This window comes from Plectropomus leopardus, chromosome 1 (genome assembly GCF_026936395.1).
Source record: "Plectropomus leopardus strain MGB_pleo_1.0 chromosome 1, ASM2693639v1, whole genome shotgun sequence".
Classification (NCBI taxonomy): Eukaryota; Metazoa; Chordata; class Actinopteri; order Perciformes; family Serranidae; genus Plectropomus; species Plectropomus leopardus.
Genome location: NC_142176.1, coordinates 23,108,068 through 23,128,906, shown reverse-complemented (window position 1 = coordinate 23,128,906; position 20,839 = coordinate 23,108,068). Strand labels below are relative to the sequence as shown.

General features: G+C 36.6%; 1 protein-coding gene across 6 annotated transcripts in view; it reads left to right on the top strand.

The window, feature by feature from the left end:
* The window catches only part of tcf12 (transcription factor 12), a 104,019-nt gene that overhangs the window by 10,574 nt on the left and 72,606 nt on the right, over positions 1-20,839 (top strand). For all 6 annotated transcript variants that reach the window (XM_088077912.1, XM_088077908.1, XM_088077910.1 and 3 more), the window contains exons 4-5: positions 5,376-5,449; positions 15,663-15,765. In XM_088077912.1, coding sequence (XP_087934038.1) covers positions 5,376-5,449; positions 15,663-15,765 — 177 coding nt within the window. The remainder of the gene's footprint in view (positions 1-5,375; positions 5,450-15,662; positions 15,766-20,839) is intronic.

The window sequence follows — 20,839 nt, the reverse complement described above, 5'->3', positions numbered from 1 at the left end:
TTATCTTTTTTGCCAAATATTAGTAAGATTTGCAGTTTTGCAGAGCCATATTGTGTGATCTATCATCATCAGTAGTCATTCATCCGGCTCACTGAAACAAATCATTTTTACAGAGAGCACCTCAGTCTTTTTTTTGGATTATATTCTGCTGAGCTTGGGGAGGGTGCAGCTGGTTATGAATGACCCGGCAGTGAGTGAAAAAGGAAGAGTCAGTTATGGTGGCAAAACTCTGTTATCTCTGTCCATCAGACTATTGCCACTGCTTCACAGGACATTTACAACTGTGGCATCATGTCAATTTTTATTTATATTCATCTTTTAAAATGAATCACATAATGTCCCAGACATACATCTCTTCGTTGTCACACAGAATATGTAAGGAGAAAACGGTAGTATGATGTGTCTTTTGCGTAATGAATAATGCGTATGCACACTGACTTGTAATGGACAGATATTAGAAGACACAGATACATATGAGTCACAGATTTCATTCCAAGCAGTACAAATGCTGTTGTTGCACCTATATTTTATGGTGGATAGAGATACTTTCGGGACATTGAAAGATACAAAAATGTATGTACTATATAATAAAATGGCTGAACAAAACTTTCTGTTGAATATTTTTTGATAGCACTTTGCAAATCCAGTTGTTAGTTTCATCACAAACTCAATTGCACAAATGGACAAGTTGAATAAATGCATAATATTGAAACCTCAAGCAGTGTGGGAAGGAATGTATGCGACCATGAATAGAAATTTCCCCCAGGTATCTCCCTCCAGTGCAGCCCTCTTCAATGTAAGGGTTTGTTACATTCACTAGTTCACTCTTTTTCCATCAAAAGGGACCAAAAATAGTCAAACATGAAAATTTTATCTCTGGTTGTCCAGCAGTGAAATCTTGTCCTTGAATTCTACAAATCCGTAAATGTTAAACCGTCATTTGTTTTATTGAAAATACTTGGTAAATCTCTCGATAAATGTTGCAGAATGACAGTTGTGAGTTGTTTCTGATTATCAGTGTCAAGTTGAGTCAGCACCTCTCTAAAACAGTTTAAACAAAACTGAACATTACATCATGAAGGCAGGGTTTATTGCAGTAATGTTGTATTAGAGAGCATTAGTTTTAGACAGGTGTACTTAATAAACTGGCAACATAAGCCAGCCTTACGCCAAATGATCTTTCACGTGATTTCACTGTCTTAGACAAATTTCAAAGTTTCCAAAGTTTTGGAATAGAATCGTAAGAGTTTTGTTTAAGCTGTGACACGCTACCATGATTGTGATTGTTTTTAGTTTTCACTCATGCAAATAGTAAAATTCAGAACCGTGAACAATGTGAACAACATCGACAACCAATAGCTGTGCTTTGTCTACTACCAGAGAAAAAGCAGAAAACTGGGTAGACAAGCAGGAGCGTGAACAAGTCTCGTTTCTCTTGGACTTTGTGAAAACAGAAGAAACTGGTTGAGTTGTAGAGTGAACAAGAGTCTGTGTTTAATTCGGGGTGTATCTGCTCCACCAACCGGCACTTATTTTAGTGAGAAATCTTACTTTTTGAAAGTGTTCGCCTCTTAATCCCACAGTGTCTTCCCACTAAAAAAGTGCAGCTAACTAACGGAGGCTGGTAGTGAGTTGAGATGACATAATAGAAAAATTTTAGGTTTGTACACAAATACAGTTTATCTTTATGCGTGACATTGATGCAGAATTAATTAGAATACAGTTGGCATTCGACACCTTTTATCTTGTGAGTCATGTCTTTTTGCTGTAGGGAATTGTTAATATGTCATATTTGTTAAAGGGAGTTTGGGTTAATATTTTCCATCAGCAGCAGGATGGGAAATAATCTCAAAAAGAAACTAGTTGCAAATAGTGACCCAACAAGATCTCCACAGCTAAATCTTTAAGTGTGTGACTAAAAACTCTCCTTGTCTTTATAGTGTGAGAGGGCGTCTGACTAGTCCTTTTAAAGTCTTTAAAAGTCTTCTTACGTATGATAGAAATTAGTGTATGTTCATTAGAAATTCATGCATTTCTTTTCTACCTGCAGTTTAGTGCCAGGCAGGAGTGGTACATTTGGGTTATTTGAGATTTTTATGATGCTTTGCAGCTGCTTGCTGAAAATATGGTTGCTGAGAATGTTTAGACACACCACTGAATTTTTGTCTGGAAAACCAAAATGGGGAGCTAAATGAGGCTTAAAAGCTCAGTAGAGCTGCAGAGTTTGGTGTTACTTGTTAATGGGTTTTTTTTAAACATTATACACGCAGTCGTTAAACACATTGATGCTTTGAGTATACTGTGTGAGGAGGGAATGGATGCTGTTCCCTGTTGTAGAATTTGTGTATGTTTGTCACAGAGTACTTAACAGCAACACAGCACTGGCTCTCCCAATTCATTAGACATAAATTACAGGCAGTGCATTTGTGTGTGTGGTTTTTTCATTTTGCCTCTTGTGTCAGTGAATAATCTTATTGTGCTGCCTGTCTGTGCTCGGAGAAAAGAGGGGACCCTTGAGCCGTGTTAGGAGATGGTAATCAGACGAGATGACAGCCAGTGGCCCAGAGAGCAAACACTGACCATTGTTGCATTCAGTGTGTAAAAAGGCCTCAGTTGGTCTACAATATGTCACATCGGTGTTGTCACAGGGCCAAAATTTAGACCCATGTGCTACTAGTGCCAACATTTAGACCCATGCGCTTTTAGTAACACAAAAAGAGGTTAAATTAGTAATGGAAGTTTCTGTATCACAGTAAGTAATAAAAGTGACCATATGTTTATTCCATCAAGCCACTGACTGAGAGTAATAACGAAAATGTTTAAAGAGGAAATGAATGTGCTCATAGCAAAACATGTTTGTCAGGATGAAACTTGTCTATAAGTCTGCTCACTGGAGCGTGATTGCTGGTTAGAGAAATGCCACAGAACCTCTGGTTAAGTGTATAATTGGATTTCTTTCTCTTTTTTTCATGTATCTTACTTATTACATAGCTCCTGTATTGATGACATTTCTTTATTAGATAAAAAATTACATGAATAGGTGTGTCATCCAGTGGTACATCAGACTAAAACAGTCTATACGTTATAATAAATAAAGGCTGATAATGACAGTACAGGTTTATATCTTTTAAGTGTTTAAGTGAGTATCACCTCTGCTGTCTACACAATATGTAATTTATGACATCTACGATTGGGCATTGTTAAGCCTTAGCAGATAGTTACCCAAAAACAGCATCATGCTGCCTTTTCATCATTTCTCTTTGATACTGAAGTGCTCAGTTTGAAATTAATAGCCTTAGTGACGCATGAGAAGCGCCCATAAAGCTGCATTGAAGCTGGTTAAGGGGAATCAATAGCTATAGTCTCTCTGTTAAGCTGCTTGCTGAGCTCTGCTTTGACTTGAATCAGAGAACTAGTCCACCTGTTTTAATCTGAAATTACAGGCTTTGCTTTTGTTGGCGTTGTTTGTTTTAGTCATATAGATTGTTGTTGGACTGTATGCCATAAACCTTATGCACGGAGTCACCTCAGTTCATATTATTTGTTTAATTTTTAAAGTAAAAAATATATTTAATATTGAAAAGTTTTGTTTGTTGCTAGCTGTATTATTATTATTTTTCTGAGCATACACAATTTCCTTACATCTGTTTTTTATTTGAAGTTAAAAATGAACAAAGGGTATTGCATTTTGCTGCGACAGATGAAATTACAACAGGGACAATCAATAACTTTGGCTTTTACTGCAACATAATATTGTTTCTAACAGCAACAACAATTGAGGCATCAAATATTTTTACAGACTATATCTCATAAATTAGATTTTAACGATCAGATATCATATTTTTCAATATATGCCAGATGGTCTTGCGTAGCAGTTGGTTGCAGTTATTGATTTTATTTGTTTATCTGTTTTGACTTTTTGAAGCATAGAGGTTTTCTTTCATTTAAAAATGAATTTTATCAAGTTTTAGTGCTCAGCTGTCTGGAAGTAGCCTGGCATGCATCAATGCCAAATCATGAAGTTGTAACTGCTTTTGGGAACATCAAAGCACATGAAAGTGCCTATTTTTGGCCATGATTTATGTAAAGCAAACTAAATGACACCACGAAAAATGTTTTTTGTGTGTGTGTGTGTGTGTGTGTGTGTGTGTGAGAGAGAGAGAGAGAGAGTGTGACTACGCTTTAAAGGTTTAATTTCATGACACTTTTATTATAAATTTCCAAACTGGAAAACCCCCAAAACAGTTACACAAGCCTTATGAGATAATATGTCGTTACTTCAACTTTTACAGTTTGTACTTGAGTGAGATGTTAATCAGATGTGCGTTAAAACATAAACTGTCCCTTTAAATCATCTGTAGCAACACCAACTGTATGTAGATAATATTAATGAATAATAATAACATTTATTTATATGGTGCTTTTCAAAAGTTTTACAACATGGGACAAAAGCAGCTACGTATGAGAAAGTAAAATAGGTAAAATAAACAAAATAAAATAAAATAAAATAAAAAAGCAATCAGTAAAGTGAAGTTAAAAGAATGCCTTTGTAGGTTAAAGAAATTTAGGTGCATCCAATTTGGTCAAACCGACAATCAAAACCCCAAAGATGTTTCATTTTCAGTTAAATAAAAAACAAACACATGTTTGGTTGTTTTGCTTGAAAACTGACTCAAGCAATATATCAATTATCAAAAAGTTATTTTTAATTGATTAATCGACAAGTATTTTCACTTATACACCACTTATATTTTTTATTTTATTGCTCATTTTATTTATGTATATATATATATATATATATGTATGTATATATGTATATATATATGTATATATGTATGTATATGTATGTGTATGTATGTGCACGTGTGTATAGATATATCTGTTCTTGTTTTATGTCTTTTAATCTGTCTTGTATTTTACTTCTGTACAGCACTTTGGCCCACTGTGGTTGTTTTAAAGTGCTTTATAAATAAAGTTGGTATGGTATGGTATACTGCTATTATTTAAAATTATTTAATATAGAAAAATAATTACATGTACAAGTACATGTACAAGTTACATTCAGGAAAATTGTTGAAAACACGTCTTTGTCTCAAGTGTGGAATCGTCTTTGTTAGATGTACATTACAGGGAAATAACAGAAAAGAGACAGGTTGACAGAGGGGTGGCTGCAGATATATACAGTACAGTTTTACACTGAAAACGTAATGTTTAACTTAAGCACTGCGTAACAGTATTGTCATTGTGATTTCGTTGTTCGGTACTTCTTCATTGTGTCCCTGTGTGAGACAGATACAGAGGATGTAGATATGTACATTGAACTGTGTGAGTAACCTTGACTTGCTGACTGAGTCGTGCATCTCTCTCTCTGACAGGTATGGATGAGCGGACCAACCAAGCGTCTTGGGCCCCAGGTGGCGAGTCCAGTCCTTCCTATGAGTCCTCCCGGGTAAGATGACCCTCACCTTAACGCCTCTGAGTGGCCTTTCTGCTCCACAGCACATGATTTAACACTCATTACATCAAACCGGTACATTCAGTGTGTTTTAGTTTCACATTATCCGGGCTACCTGTCGTGTTGTATGACCTGGAATAGACACATTTCTCTGTGAAAAGGTTAATGTCCTTATAGGTGGTGGAAGTAAAGTTTTTATTTTTTTGCAATATTGCAATTGCATTCTGACTTTATGGTGGGATCAAGCATCTTTTTAATCATTGAGGTCTGTTGATAATATTTCAGCATTTTTTTTTCAGCAGTTAGCATGCGATCAGTTGTGCTGCCATTGAGGGAATAACTTCGCCCTTGATCATTATGATTTAAAATGGGGAATCGTTGTCAAGAACATGATGACGAATGAATAAAGATAAAAGCTAATTTAGGGATCCTCCACTCTTTGAGCCCCAAAACTCGAAATTTAAGCCCAGCTCCCTTTTTGTATATTTAAACTGTGAAGCTAAAAAAAATCAATGATAAGTTTGCAGGAAATACTATAAGATGGTATAACTAAAGATTCTTTTCATTATAGAATAATTTGCTAATTGTTTTTTTGATAAACGGATTAATTGAGTAATTAATTTGAGCTGTCAAAAAATGATGAATGTACTCCACAGTTTCTCAGAGTGCAAGGCAACATTCTCAAATCTCCATTTTGTGACCATCCTAAAATATATTTAATTTACAATGAAATGAAGAGTTTCTTTTATAAAAGAACAAACTAAAAATGCACCAAAAAGTCCAAACAAATAGCATAAGAAACAAGCAACAGACGTCAAACAATCAGCCAATTTATAACAAAAAATCGAATCAGCAGCATTCAGTGACTGGACTTGTGCATAGTCCATAAACCTGTTTTGAAATTCTCCATCTTAATCATACAATATAGCTTCGGATGACTCTAGCTAACAACAAGAGGCAGATGTTGTTATTTTTTTTTGCTTGAAAAACTACTGAAACAGTTAATAAAATATCAAAATAATTGCTAGTTTATTTTCTGTTCATCAACTTATCGACTATTTGTTTTATATCTTATTAGGACTGTATCTTCTAAGATGGCAGTAACAAACTGTTGTTTGTGCATTTGAGAACTGCCTGTCAATCGTGGTGAAACAAGCCAATGCAGTGCCACTGCAGGTGATTCATGTTTTAAAGTCTGTTTGAATGACATTCACTGACCTCCATTTGGCAGATCTCCAAGGCCATTGGTTTGTTTCTCCACTGGTCAGTCATATTCTGTAAACGTCATAAACTACAAACGCATGATGACCAAAATCTCCTGGTTCGACTTATAGTCTTGTGCTCACAAATGGTTTAAACATGTTCATTGTTTTTGTAGATACTGCAGTAGTGTGTTTACAGTAAGTTGTATTTGTCACTGCTAATGGCACCCAGATACTATTTGATGATTTTTATAATAGATTTTGGGTTACAAATTTCAGCCCTCTTCACTAGTACTAAGAAGGCTTCTGCAGCCAGAGGCAAATACATCAACTTTTTCATGATCATATTAAAAAAAAAAACATTCGAAAATTGTGTTAAGGCAGACAGAAAAGCTGAAAAAGGGGGCTGCACTGACACATAAATGAGATAATAGTTTTCTGTAGCACATCGAAACACTTGTTTGTCCGTGACTCATATGCAGCTGGTTTGAAGCAAAAATTAATGTTTTTTCTTTCAGTTGCAGTGTTTGGCCACATTTTTTTTTTTATTCTGCAAGGAGAGGGTGTGTCTTCTGTGCAGCAGCAAGAAGACAACCAGGCACTGCAGAATATAACAAAAAAATGTATCAGCAATGAAGGATATATTAAAAAAGCCTTTGTTGTAGAGGCTGAAAGCCCTGATGAAGACCTACAGTGGTGGAGGCATGTTGGCTCTTTTAATGATTTAGCTGCAACAACCAATGATATTAAATATTTTCTTCCTAGTTGATATATTTTTTCTTATATTATGGAGTCCCTGGATATACTTTCTGTTAATCCATTTTTTCCTCGTTTTTAAGATCACCTGACACATGTTGATATATATTTAAGAACACAAATCATATAGTTATCTAATTGCTAATAATCGTTTAACCTCAGATTATATAATTAAGTTTTGTTTGTAATCACAAATCTACACAAAAGGTGATAATTTCATTAAAAAAAAGGATTCAGTCCTCTTAAAGCAATGCAAATTACTGACACTGACTTGCATTTTTTAATGCTTATTTACGTGGATCTGTTGCAACAAAGTGTAATAAATGTGGGTTGCTATTATTTAATAATAATAAGAATAATAATAATAATACTATAGAAGAAAGTGTGCATTTTCAACTGAATCTCTTTTGTTCTGTTTAACTGGGAACATCTCACTGTTTGTGTGAGCAAGTGTGAACAGCTCTCCCCCTGTTTGTTTGTCTCTCACACATTGGTTGTTCTAGATGCCCTGTATGAATTTCATTTAATGTCAATCTCCTGTCACTTTCCATTAGATTTCAGTTAAATGTCAGAGCCACTCCGGCTGCGTTACCTTGTTTATTTCTCTGTGCCCTTCCCGAATGAACATCTACAGGCTATGGTAACATAGGCAGCTTGATTTGAATTATAAGACAGAGACGCTTGAGATATCTGTGCTCCAGGTGCATATAAATGAGTGTTTCTGACATTGTAAGGCACAACATCAGCCAGCAGACAGCTGTTTGCACCACCATAAGGCGTTCACACAAACAAGCACATGCCTCACTCTCCTCACTCAAACACAGCTGCATACACATCTTATATTGATACATACTTGATTCATATAGCCTATGAAAATGATGTCCTATATATTCTTCTTTTAGAAGTGAGCAGCATTTCTTATGAACCTCTGTAGTCAACAATAATTTGTTTACATGGTTTCAGTTCTCTGATTTAAAATTGCATTTTAATATTGTTACTACCACAATGAAGACAGTGCTTTTCTAGATATAATTAACCACTTAAATGGTGGCGAAATGATCTTCAGAGAAAAGTAGCAAAAGACGCTATTATGGCTGTCTGTCATTACTTGATGATCAGTATATCACAGTTATGAAAATATTAATTGATAATTTATTCATGTTTACATTTGAGAAGGGACAGTGTACATTTTATCCATATTCAAAAAAATTTGTAAGAATCTGAGTTAGCCAAAAACCTAGTTTTAATCGGCAGATGCCATCAGGCGTCCTAGAATAATAAAAGTAATCCAGTATGTTCATTAGTTTAAAACATTAAGTTAGAAAGACATACAATACAGTTAGACAACAAGAGCAGATAAAATCCTCATACATGCAAAGGCACACGATGCAGGTACAGTATGAGTATAGTCATTATAAAGTTAGATAAAAGCATCCTGTCATCAATATGGACGTTGTTGGTTCGCAATGAAACATTTCTGAACATTACACCTAAATAAATGACATAACGGGGACTTGTATTGATTGTGATGCTAAATTCCATTTATGAGACATTTATGAGAAATTGTTGCAGCATTAATTTGCAGAGTCAGGTGACTAAAAATGGAGCTGAGTTGTGTGTTGTAGACGACATTTGTCAACCAAAGTTGTAACAAAGTGTTTTAAGAAAAATTTAAAGGACTTTTCAAATAGTGAGGTAAGCTAATAAAAATGACAAATCCTGTGTTGTAGCATCGAAGCGTTCTTATTGTATTGCTGTGTCAAAGAGATGTTAAACTAACCCTAATCCTACAGAACTCATGTATGTCGTTGTTCTGTTTAAACTAATTTCTACTTTTTGCGCCCTCTTTGATCATCTTTCTAACCAACGGGGAATACAGAAATTATTGGCTTGTGCTGTTTAAGCAGTTTGTCTATTTTTGTCATCACAAATGTGTCAGATTTTCAATATGGAAATGAAAATTCTACTGAATAAGGAAAGCACCTGCAGTGAACTGACAAAAATAATGATGTGTAACGTAAGTGGGCAGACTGGCTAAATATAAACCATATAAGTCTACTTCCTACATGTTTTGCCACCTTGAAAAAAAAAGAAAAAAAAGATGAGGGCTAGAGCAGAATGCTGCACACTTTTGGGCAAGTGGCCCACATTTACACCTCCAAGTATTGGCAATCTGATGTTGCCATTTTACTCAGATAATTCTTAAAGAAGTGTGTGACACTGAGTTGAACAAGTGTAGAACTCCTTCTGAACACGTGAAATCCCTTGAATGCAGAATTTTTCTCTGAAAACTTCTCGAAAAGCATTCCTTAATATCGGAAAGGTATAAATAATAAAGTAAAGTAATAGCTGCAGTGTCCTTACTGAGCTGAACGTTTTCATGTTTGAATCAAGTCTCTGGTTTGGGAACGTGGAGTTCAGTGCCAAAAAACATGGTGGAATACTAATAATGGCATTTAGATCTAGTCTAAGTTGTAAGATGTAACATTTTTGCATCAAAATCTCTAAAAATGACTAGACCTCTGTTAAATATTTTGTTGAGTTGTGTACTTATATTATCCCAAATGTTTCTCTATCCTTTATTAAAGGTAACGGGACCCTCTCTAGTTGCTCTAGCTGCGGGGGAAACACCAGATGCTTTGACAGATAGCGAGGAAGGAAGTTGGGGAGCCACTCTGTGTTGTGTATTCCTGTTTGTGTTGCTCAGTCATAATGAAGCAATGATTTATTGTAGGTATGTTTGCGTTGTATTGTTGAAGCTGTCTCTGTAAACCGTAGCTGTAGGGGTGAATGAAATGAAGAAGATAATAGGACAAGAAAAGAGGTAACGAGGGTAAATAGGTTATTGGTGTGGCATTTACATTGGCACCCATTTGGCTAGCATTATTGAAATAATAATAATCATGATGTGAATAAAACGTGTGAATAAAACTTAAATACATTACCTTTTCCATGAACATGATTTCTTCCGGAGTCACGCCACATAGATTTTCATCTGTGGTTGTTTAACAATGAAGACAACAACTCCCACGATCCCATGCTACTTAACAATGTCATTAAAGTCCATATTTTGTTGTTACTTGGATTGAGAGACCCCCTGCATTGCTTTTCTGTGTCTGCGTGTTTGCGCAGATGATTGCGTCCCTTCGATTTTGAGATGTTTTTTTGTCATTCTCTACTTCAGTGGTAACAGAAGTGTTGTGTTGTAGATCAAGCTTTGGTATATTCTTTTCTGAGGTAAAAATACTGACTGTGGTCATAAGATGTTTTTAGGAATGACTAGTTTCATTCCATCACTTTGTTAAATGAGAATCAAATAATTGATTAAAAATGAGACCTATTTCTCAAATTATGCTCCACTCACAATATCTGTCCAAGGTGCTTTGAAGAAATCCTCAGTGCTGCTTCTTTCAGTCTGTTAAAGAGGGAATTCAGTCTTGTCCCTGAGCTTGTTTGAGCTGGTGAGCTACGAGTGTGTGATCAGTCAACTGTGAACAGTCCCGAGCCCTGCCGTGCTGACCTTGGCTCCCAGCCAGCCGCTGTATCCTGGGCAGCTGTGGCTGTAGGCTGGCTGTCTGACAGTCGGGGCTGTGCCCACCGCCACCGCACGACAACCCCCACTTCCCCAGTGCCCTGCTCCGACTTGATACTTGACCCCACACGCATCCATCATGACCATATCATCTCTCCCCAAGCTGCCACATGCAGCCACACGTTCACCTGGGACGCAGCACAGAGTGTGGAAGAGATGACTTTATAAACGTCGTGGCGAGTGATTGGGGGATGAGGCGTGATCTCCGGCCTGCACGCTGCCACAGTGATCTGACAGTTATTTCGCCAATAGTGCCAACGCAGCCCTGTGGCAGTGATGACAGCGTGTGTTAGTGTCTCGGATAGATGTAGGCCACCAGTGTTTGGGAATGATGAAGGATCTGTGATTGATGATCCAACAGTCCTAGAGGACCAAACACACACACACACACACACACACACACACACACACACACACACACACACACACACACACACACACACACAGAGTCCAGATTGACACTGGCAGTCATAACAATTAAAGAAGACTTATTGAGTGATCAAAGTGCTCATCATCACAAAGTGCTTTCTAATATTTAGTTATAGCAGGTCTTCAATGTTTTTTTTTAGGCCAAGGACCCTTTAGCTGAAAGAGAGACAGAGCAGGAACCCCCTACTGCATTCACTGTATATTTTGAGTTGTACTTGAGATCATTCTCTGAATATTTTTTAGTCTTTGCTCGTTGGTGCTTGCCTGCAGCTGCTTAGTCAGCAGCTGTTGTAGCATGGCTAGGTCCATTAGCCTCCCACCCCTCACTGTCATTGGTGGTTTCTGAGGTTGACAGTGTGTCAGAGTCTCTTGCTCGAAAAGTAACAAAACAATCAATTATGGCTCACAATACCGTACACTGGAAATAATAATACACCTAACAGGCCAATATCTTTCAGTAGTATATAAATGTAAGCAAACTAGCTCACCTCACTAGTATAGATTGGTGTTGCACAGTGATTTAGCTCACATAATTGTAATGAATATATATTACGTACATATTGTATGAATTATGGCTGTCATTGTTAACGCGTTAATCGTGATGTGACTGAGGTCTACACACACCACGTATTTTATTTTATTTTTTTAAATTGCAAGCTGACATTTCCGTCATCAAGACGTTGTACCAAGCTGAGTTTTAAAGCTGTAGTGATGATACTGGTGTCATATGAAACTATTAGAACTAAGGCATTCAGTGTAATGCTAGTTTGTCAGGAAGTGGGGTAAATAAGGCTCCAAAGTCAGGATACATCTTGGCGATGGAAAAATGGCATGGTCATTTCACACGGGTCCCTTGATCTTGGACCTCAAGATAACTGAATGAAAATGTCTTCTATGAGGTGTCCCTTTACAGGCATGTTCACTTTATGATAGTGGCATGCACTTTTATTTATTTGTTTATTAACAGTTTTGAAATGCAAAATAATGATTTTGAAAACATGCCATTAAAAAAATACATATATAAGTCGATTTTTATCTTCGCCAATATGTTGGACTCATGTTATGTGTATTTTTGAACGTATTTTAAATTTTTGAAAAAAAAACCAACAACAACAAAAAAACTCAAATAAAACTTAACTTATCAATTAATATTTGATAAGCCCCCCCCCCCTTGCAGTAACTCCCCCTCTAGAGGATCCAGGAGTTATAGGAATAGTTTGACTTTTGTATTTCATTTGCTATTTACGACATCTATTGTTCGTCTGTCCGTCCTGGAAGAGGGATCCCTCACTATCCTCTACCGCTCTTCCTGAGGTTTCTTCCTCTTTTTTTTCCCCGTTACAGGGGTTCTTTTTCAGGAGTTTTTCCTTGGGTGATGTGAGGGTCTAAGGGCAGAGGGATGTCGTACACTGTAAAGCCCTCTGAGGCAAACCATGTTTTGTGATAATGGGCTATATAAATAAAACTGACTTGACTTGACTTGACTTTTGGGGGAGCTCTCTGGCATTAGTGATGAGTGAGATGATAGGATAAATACCACTCTTATATCTGTCTGTTAAATGTAAGGCAGGGCTGCCAGATTGAAGACAGAGAAACAGCTGGTTTAAAATGTCACTTATTAACAGATTATATGTTCTTTATTTAAACTAAAAAAATGACAAAGCATAGAAATCACAATTCACAGTTTTCACAGTTTTTATCTCTTGGCTAAAAGCAGTTTTCAGGAGACTCCAGGAAGTCATTGGTCCCAAAAAATAGTCCGGCAAATAAACCCTCCGTAAAATGGCAAATTTTCATTATAACACTTTAATTTTTGTACCAGCTATATTGTGTAACTTACTGAGCTATAGGGGTTCTGAAAGGTGATTTTTATGGCCAGGCTAGCTGTTTCCCCTTGTTTCTAGTAAGTTAAGCTAACCAGCTGCTGTCTATAGCTTTATTTTTTATGGACAATTATAACAGGGGTATCAATCTCATCAGCTAATTTGGTGCAAGAAATTCCTTTCAGTCTGTATTTTGAAGCGTTTTCCTTGTTTTTCTGCCGAAGAGAGGAGATGTTTTTTGCCTGCTTAGGTTAGCTGTGTGTATGTCTAAGACTGTGTGTGTTAGTTTGCTAGAGCCTCTCTCACGGGGCTGTTGTTGTTATTGAGTCTGTTCATGGTGTGATTAACAGTATGTGCGGCCTGGCAGGAGCACAATAGGGAATCTCTGAGGATTCCCTCGACACAGCACAACACTCCACTGCCTTTGAAATTACTCCATCACCATCCACTCACAAAAAAAGATGGATAATAAGATTTACTTTTTTTTTTGACTGTATGTTGAATGCAAAGGGTATGAGTTGGTGAAAATAGCTCTATAGAAATGCAAGCCCACTGCTGCTCGGTCCCTCTGGTGGGAGTTAATGTAGTTTGGGCAGATGTATTTGACTGGAGCACAGGAGGATTTTCACAGGGCTTGGGATTAGCACTGTAACAGAGTATCTTTTATTACATGGGACCCCGAGTTTCAAAAACCATACTGTGACCGATATTTAGACCTAAGCCCCCGAAGCTGATAACTGTCATGAAAAGGCACTGTCAAGCTGCAGGAGAAAAGGCAATTTTTTTAAGCTGCAGGTACCTTGGAATGATGCAGGATTGCATCTCTCTGTTTCTTCCTCTTTTGTGTAACACCACATTCTTATAAACTGTAAGGTGACATATAAACCTTTTATTTTATAAATAAAATAGTAGGATCTAAATAAAAACTTTAAGATTAAACATATATATATATATATATATATATATATATATATATATATATATATATATATATATATATATGATTTAGATCTTTGTTTTGTAGATGCATTGTAGTAAAGATAAAGCAAATGTTTTGACCAGGTCCAGCTTGGTATTAGCAAACAAACCAGCACGAATGTTTACAACAATCGCCTGCTTTGTTGGTGATGATAAGTTGGCAATATGAAGTTCATATACTGAGGAATTTAGTGACATATTAAATTTACAGCACAAATATACAGTACCTTAACAATAATAGCATTTGGTCCCCCTTTTTAAAAGCTGGGTTTGGCCATGATTTAAGTTTTACATTACTTTCCATCCTTTGGAAGAGCACTCAATCAGTGCTGGTTTTATACAAAACAGGCTCAAAAGTTGTCTCACAATGGTGTGGACATTAATTGGTCTTTTTTAACAAGTAGATTGTGAAGCAGTTGATTACCAGCCACAACAACATTGCAATTCCTGGTACTGATTTCACGTGTGTGTGTGCGTGCGTGTGTGTGTGTGTGTGTGTGTGTGTGTGTGTGTGTGTGTGTGTGTGTGTGTGTGTGTGTGTGTGTGTGTGTGTGTGTGTGTGTGTCATCATGGAATGGTGGCACCTGTTTTACCTCCACTGAAGCCATTTGAGTATTTTTCAAGGTGTTTATATTTTTCTGTCTGTGGATAGATTTTGTCAGTGTGTTAACATTGCAACCAAAACTTAACAAGTGAACAGTTGCGATCAAAATGAAGGCTGAGTTCAAAGATGGCTGTTGAGCAAAAGGGCTCAAAGAAGGGGGGTTGGAAATAGGTAAGGGGCATTGCATTTAATAAAACAAGTAGAAATAATATACATTTTAATAATAATAGAAATAAACAAAATAAAATAAAAAGAATATAAAGAGTAACAGCAGCAACTATCATAACCACTTCCACCATCATCATCTTAATTGTAGTCTATAAAAACTGTGCATACATTAAAATTAGCAGTGGAGTATTCATAACAGATTCTAGGTAAAAGTAAGACTGAGAAGGTGAGTCGCTGAAAAGCCTCAGCTGATGTTGCTAGCCACAGATTCAGATAAAACATAAAGGGAGGCATTGAAGGCTGGTAGCGTTCACATCCACAAGGCGTGACGGATCTTTGATAAGGTTAAAAAAACATACCATTTTTATTTCCTCTGCACAAACACTGAATATCTTCATGTCACATAATGGTGTTGTATGGTGAATGTATTATTAACGTCAACCAACAGTCAGAATGTCAATAACAGAGATGTAAAGATCTGTTTCTATTTTCTATATCTTTAATTTGTGTGTTCTTTTAATAGACAACAATAGGGACAGCTCATTAGCAGCACAGACCAGTTGTGCTCTTCTCTTACTAATTAGTACAATGGCATATCACTCAATTAGTGAAGTTGCCCAATAATGTGCTTAATATTCTGATCTCTTCCCCCCAGGGTTTCGCTGACAGCCCTCATTATAGCGATCATTTGAGTGACAGTCGATTAGTGTCCCATGAAGGATTGTCCCCAACACCTTTCATGAACTCGAACATAATGGGTAAGTAAGTGATTCTCTTCAACTCACCCCGCACATGCCCTTTGGTAGTGGAAAGACATCCTTTTAGAAAATTGCCTGATTGAGGTTAAAGCACATCATGCATCTCGAGGTAGCAGTACTGAAAGGCTGCGGGGCTATTTTTTTTCCATCCATCTCCTGCTGTCTTTATTTCCTCCCTTAATCCCCCTCTCCCCTCTCTCTGTATCTCACTCTTCCTCCTCCTGTGATGACCCTCCCCCAGGCTAGAAGTCACGCCATCAGTATAGCTTTCCGTCATAAGAAGCCGTCTCCTAGACATCAAAACTGCCCTCAGCAACTTCCATTGGCAATAGCGATTTTTGGGTGTGAGGTTAAACAGACTGTTGTAGCCTCTCACGTACACTCATCTTGGAATACATTATGGCATATTTAACAGTGTTCAGTATTTCTTGCTGTCTTCACCTTTTGAAGATGTGGAACGATGCTTGTCCTTATTGTTTTTCTTGATTCAACCATCTCCTGGTTTCCTGATATAAATGAAAAAAAAATCCATATCTTCATATAATATTTAATTTTCAGAGCAGATCAGTGGTGGATCCCTTTCATGTTAGTATTTCTTAGATGTGACACACCTCCACAGCCCTATCAGATTAGCTCAAGTACCCTTTCATTGTCACCATCCTTCGTGTTCCAAATAGGAATAATTTGAATAGCTTTATGTGGAAATAATCATTACAGAACTATTGGTGTAATTTTATAGTACATCTGCATCAGCTGAAAATGACTTTTTACACCAAAAACTATTCTGAGGGGGAAATCAGCTAGTTTAATACACTGATTAACTCACCATAACACTAAAATGTTACATTAATAATGCATGTGCTTACCATATATAATAATAAAGGGGCTCGCTTGTGTTGCTCCCATTTTGTTTGAGCGAGGAACAAGATGTGATTGACAACTAGCGGGCTTGTGCTTTATTTGTTTCAAAAAGATTTCTCTCTTAGATTAGGTAGGGTTAATATTACGTCTGAACGGTTGTTGGGAGACCTCTGGTGTCTTTAGGCTAATTGACTTAGCTTTTGCCCGGCTCATAAAAGGTAAAAGCTTATATTAAGGTAACTCTGCGGTGTGGAATGGTTGCAAAACGTCTCGATATTATAGCATTAAATAGATGCTTTATTTTTTTTGTGCAGCAAAAACAGAACGGCCCCTTTTAAAGTCATAGTAATGGACCATGGGTTTATCTAGACACTTGAAAGTCTAACTTCCCATAAAGAAAACTGCCAATGTACATCATGTATGTAAGTTTAGACATGACATGTTTGAGTGATCTTTTATACTTGACATTGTATATCCTGGGATGCGACTGCTATTCATGCGTACATTGCAGTGCTGATGATGAAATGAGATATTTTGCGGCCCTAGTTCCAAGTATGTTCTTCTCAAACTGGATGTTACTTGATACTATTAGTAATGAAGAAATTATAGTCATAACTTTAACTTTTATATAATGACATAAATGTGATGTGATGTGATGATTCCAAAGTTGTCAATGTTTAGGCCCGGTCTCTCTTTTTAGTTGCAGAAGCTTTACAATTTAGCCATTTATCTGTTACAAACTATTTATACTTCTCTGCCTGCTTTGGGACCAGTTTTTACAGACTCTCATTCACAACATGTGGTGTTTAGGTGTAACAGCTGACTCAGAGTGGTGGAGGTGTGGTAGCTGGTAATTTATTGACTTTTGTGTAAATACATTTACTAAAGATCAGCCTATTTGTTTACTTTCCAATTGAACATAAATATATGGATGATTTAATTAACTGTCCTAATTAACAGTTTTTGGGCATAGAAGCTGATGCGTTGTTGATGTACCTAAAACAATGTGACAGCCACTTATTTAGCATGCAAGTCACAGTAATTTTAGTTATAATGCATAGGAAAAATAATTGTTTGGAAGACGGCTCTGCTGTTACTTACAGTTTTCAGATTATTTGCAAAATTCGTTGTAGATTTGTGATGTGCCAGTTTCTGTTGGCAGATCTGGTTCTAAACCTTTAGGGGGTCATCTTTGTAAATTTTGAAACTGCTCCACATGCTTGACTTTTTCAGCAGCATGCTAGCGTGTCTGACAGCCTATCGTAGCTGGTCAAACTGTCACTCAGAACTAGTTATTGTGATCACAAACTGATCACAAACATACCCCCTTTTGCATCAGCATACTCTCTTTCTGACCAAGTTCTCCTATTATAACAATTAAAAGCTGTGTGTTGAGCAGATCCTTGGCCCGGCATTATTGTGATGTGTAACCACTTGACAGTTTTATGGCTAACTACATCTCAGCTCATTATGTAATGACCCTGGAGACTGGTTTCCAAGAAAAGCGATTAGTTTGCAAATGGGTGCTGCTAAATTGAAACAAAATCTTATCTTTCTTGTAATTGATCACATGACTGTTAAACACACTGCTTATCCCTCCCCCTTTTCAACTGCGTCTGTAATTATGCTTACGAGCTGCAGAATATGGATGTGATCTGTTGCAGTGATATGTCAGATTTAGACAGGGTGATTGTAAAGTTGGAATTGCCTGTGCTTATCTCAGGCTAGGAATTCAAGATGAGCGTGGTCTTATTAAATTGTTTTTTCCAGTAATATCGGGGATTTACATAGATTTATGGAGGTTTCAGCGCCCTCATTTAATCATGTCTGAAGGGTTCTTCCTCGTCAATGAACAGGATAAAACAACCACACAACAGTGAAACATACAGTTATACTATAACTTCTCTTGCAGTCGTAATAATAAAGGTGATGATTGAGTGATTAATGATTGAGTCCAGTCAGCCATTACAGTTCCTAAATCAAATGAGTTGTTTGAGATCAAGTAACACCTTAACATCTCTGTTTTTTGTTACACAGCATACAGAATAATTTCCAAACTTTTTGAGTTGGCCATATAATCCGTCATTCCATTATCTGAGTTTAATTTTGGGCGACATGACAAGCAAATGATTTGCCTGAGGCTTTGTGTGTTGGACAATAAGATATGTGCAAGTGTATTGGTAGATCACTTTGTAACTTATCTGATGCTTACTACACAATTGTGGGATAAAAGGATTGTTTTCACGATTGGACTTTCTGGTGGTGCATCCTCTCACTGTCCCCTGTTATCAACACAGTGCTGTTTTTGTGGCCTGAATCCATGCTAATTTTAGATATCTCAAAGTTACTGTCTATTCTCATTAGGGATGCAAGAATTATTTTCATTGTTTTCACGATTAATTGATTAATCACTTGGTCTATAAAATGTCACAAAATAGTGAAAATGGCCATTTCGATCTGTAAAAGGCCAAGGTCGTGTCTTTTAATGTCATGTTTCATCTTCCAAAACCCAAAGATATTCTGTTAAATACTCAACTTGAATTGTTTCTTTATTGTTGCTGCATATATTGAAGGCGTGTAAGGAAAGTAGGTGGGTGTGATTCTGAAACAAATATGGAGGAAATATACAGCATATTGAAGCACAGCTTAAAATATGCTTTTACACATAATATGGAAGAAAAATCGTAATGTTTCCTTTTTACTAAATTAACTGAACAGCCAGATTGATGAAAAGATTAAAAGAATAGTTTGACACGTACTATCATAACCAGAATTATAGAACAGTACAAATTATCTATCATAGCTTCTATGAAGATCATGAACAGGTAGTGTGGCAGGTAATAATACTTATAACAAAAGACCCTTAGTTTAACCTTTAGTGAAACAACCAAAAAGATCTATAGAACATGAAACAGGTTTGCCTTATTGTTCAGTGGCCTTTTTTACACTAGCTGAGTGTGAATCAAGTGTCAGAAAGTGAAGACGGCTCTGGATCCTGGAATTTACTATTATGGCTTTACACATCAAGTCAACTTCAATCAGCTGGCAAAACAACCTAATTAAATGCATTTCACCTAATGTTACCTCACGTCTTCTGTTAAAATTTGAACTTGAAAACTTAGCAAAGAGGTTGTTGGTTGTCCACCTGTGTGAGACAACATAACTAGTTAGCAGTTTGTATTTATGAATTGAAAACGAAAAGCAAATCTGAAATATTAACAAATCTAACTAGCTAGTTTCATAATTATTATATTTAAATCTAAGCATTGAAAACCAATCTGGAATATGTTTGATGTAAATAGGACCCTTATGACCTCCTCATGTTTCCTGCCTCTTATTCAGGGTATTGTTCCTTAAGGGAAGTGCCCATTCTATTACCCTGATGACAAACTTTCCATGTTTACATGATTTAGTTTATCAGCACAGTCGATCTAAACCATGCTTTGTATTATAAAACGCAACACTGATTACAAATTTCCTTCCTGGAAAAACAAAAAATCAAGTCTTTTCTTTTGCTGTTGCGAGAAACATCACTTAAGTGAAGTCATTTCTCTTTTGTGTATTAAAAAATACTGCTGCTTAGCCCAATAGCTCAAAGATTTTATTTTATTTAAATTACAAAAGCTCTAGAGTTTGAACTCCATGGAGAAAGTCATTCTGGAAAAACATTTTTTTCTTAAGATCCAAATTGAAAAACAGACCACTGTGAAAGTCTGATCCTCTGTAACCTCTGTGATGAAAATAATGTCAAAATAATTAGAATGTAGATCAAAGAAACCAGAGACAAACGTTAACTATGCATTACATGATGTTCTGGTCTTATATATTATGATTTGCATGTGGTTGAAATTTGGTGTGCTCTACAAACTACAAACACTGGACCAACAGTGGACCTCTGTACTGCTCAAACTCTCAGCCACTGGAATAATGGATAATTCAGTGTGTATTGTATGAAGTATTGTGTATGCATTGATTTACACTGTCAGTTTTTATTAAGTGTGCTCAGGATGGCGTGACTCATAGTGACCAGTAATCCCTTGTACACAGTGGGACAATGAAAACATTAATCATGTCAGTGTGTATGTAGCTACAGTAAACATTAGGATGTAAACATTTCCAACAAAAATCCAGCTTTAGGTTCTATGGATGGGAAGTAGTGACTGAGGTAAACCAGTCATAGTGGGTATCAGATAGCTCACAAGAGAAGTGTGTG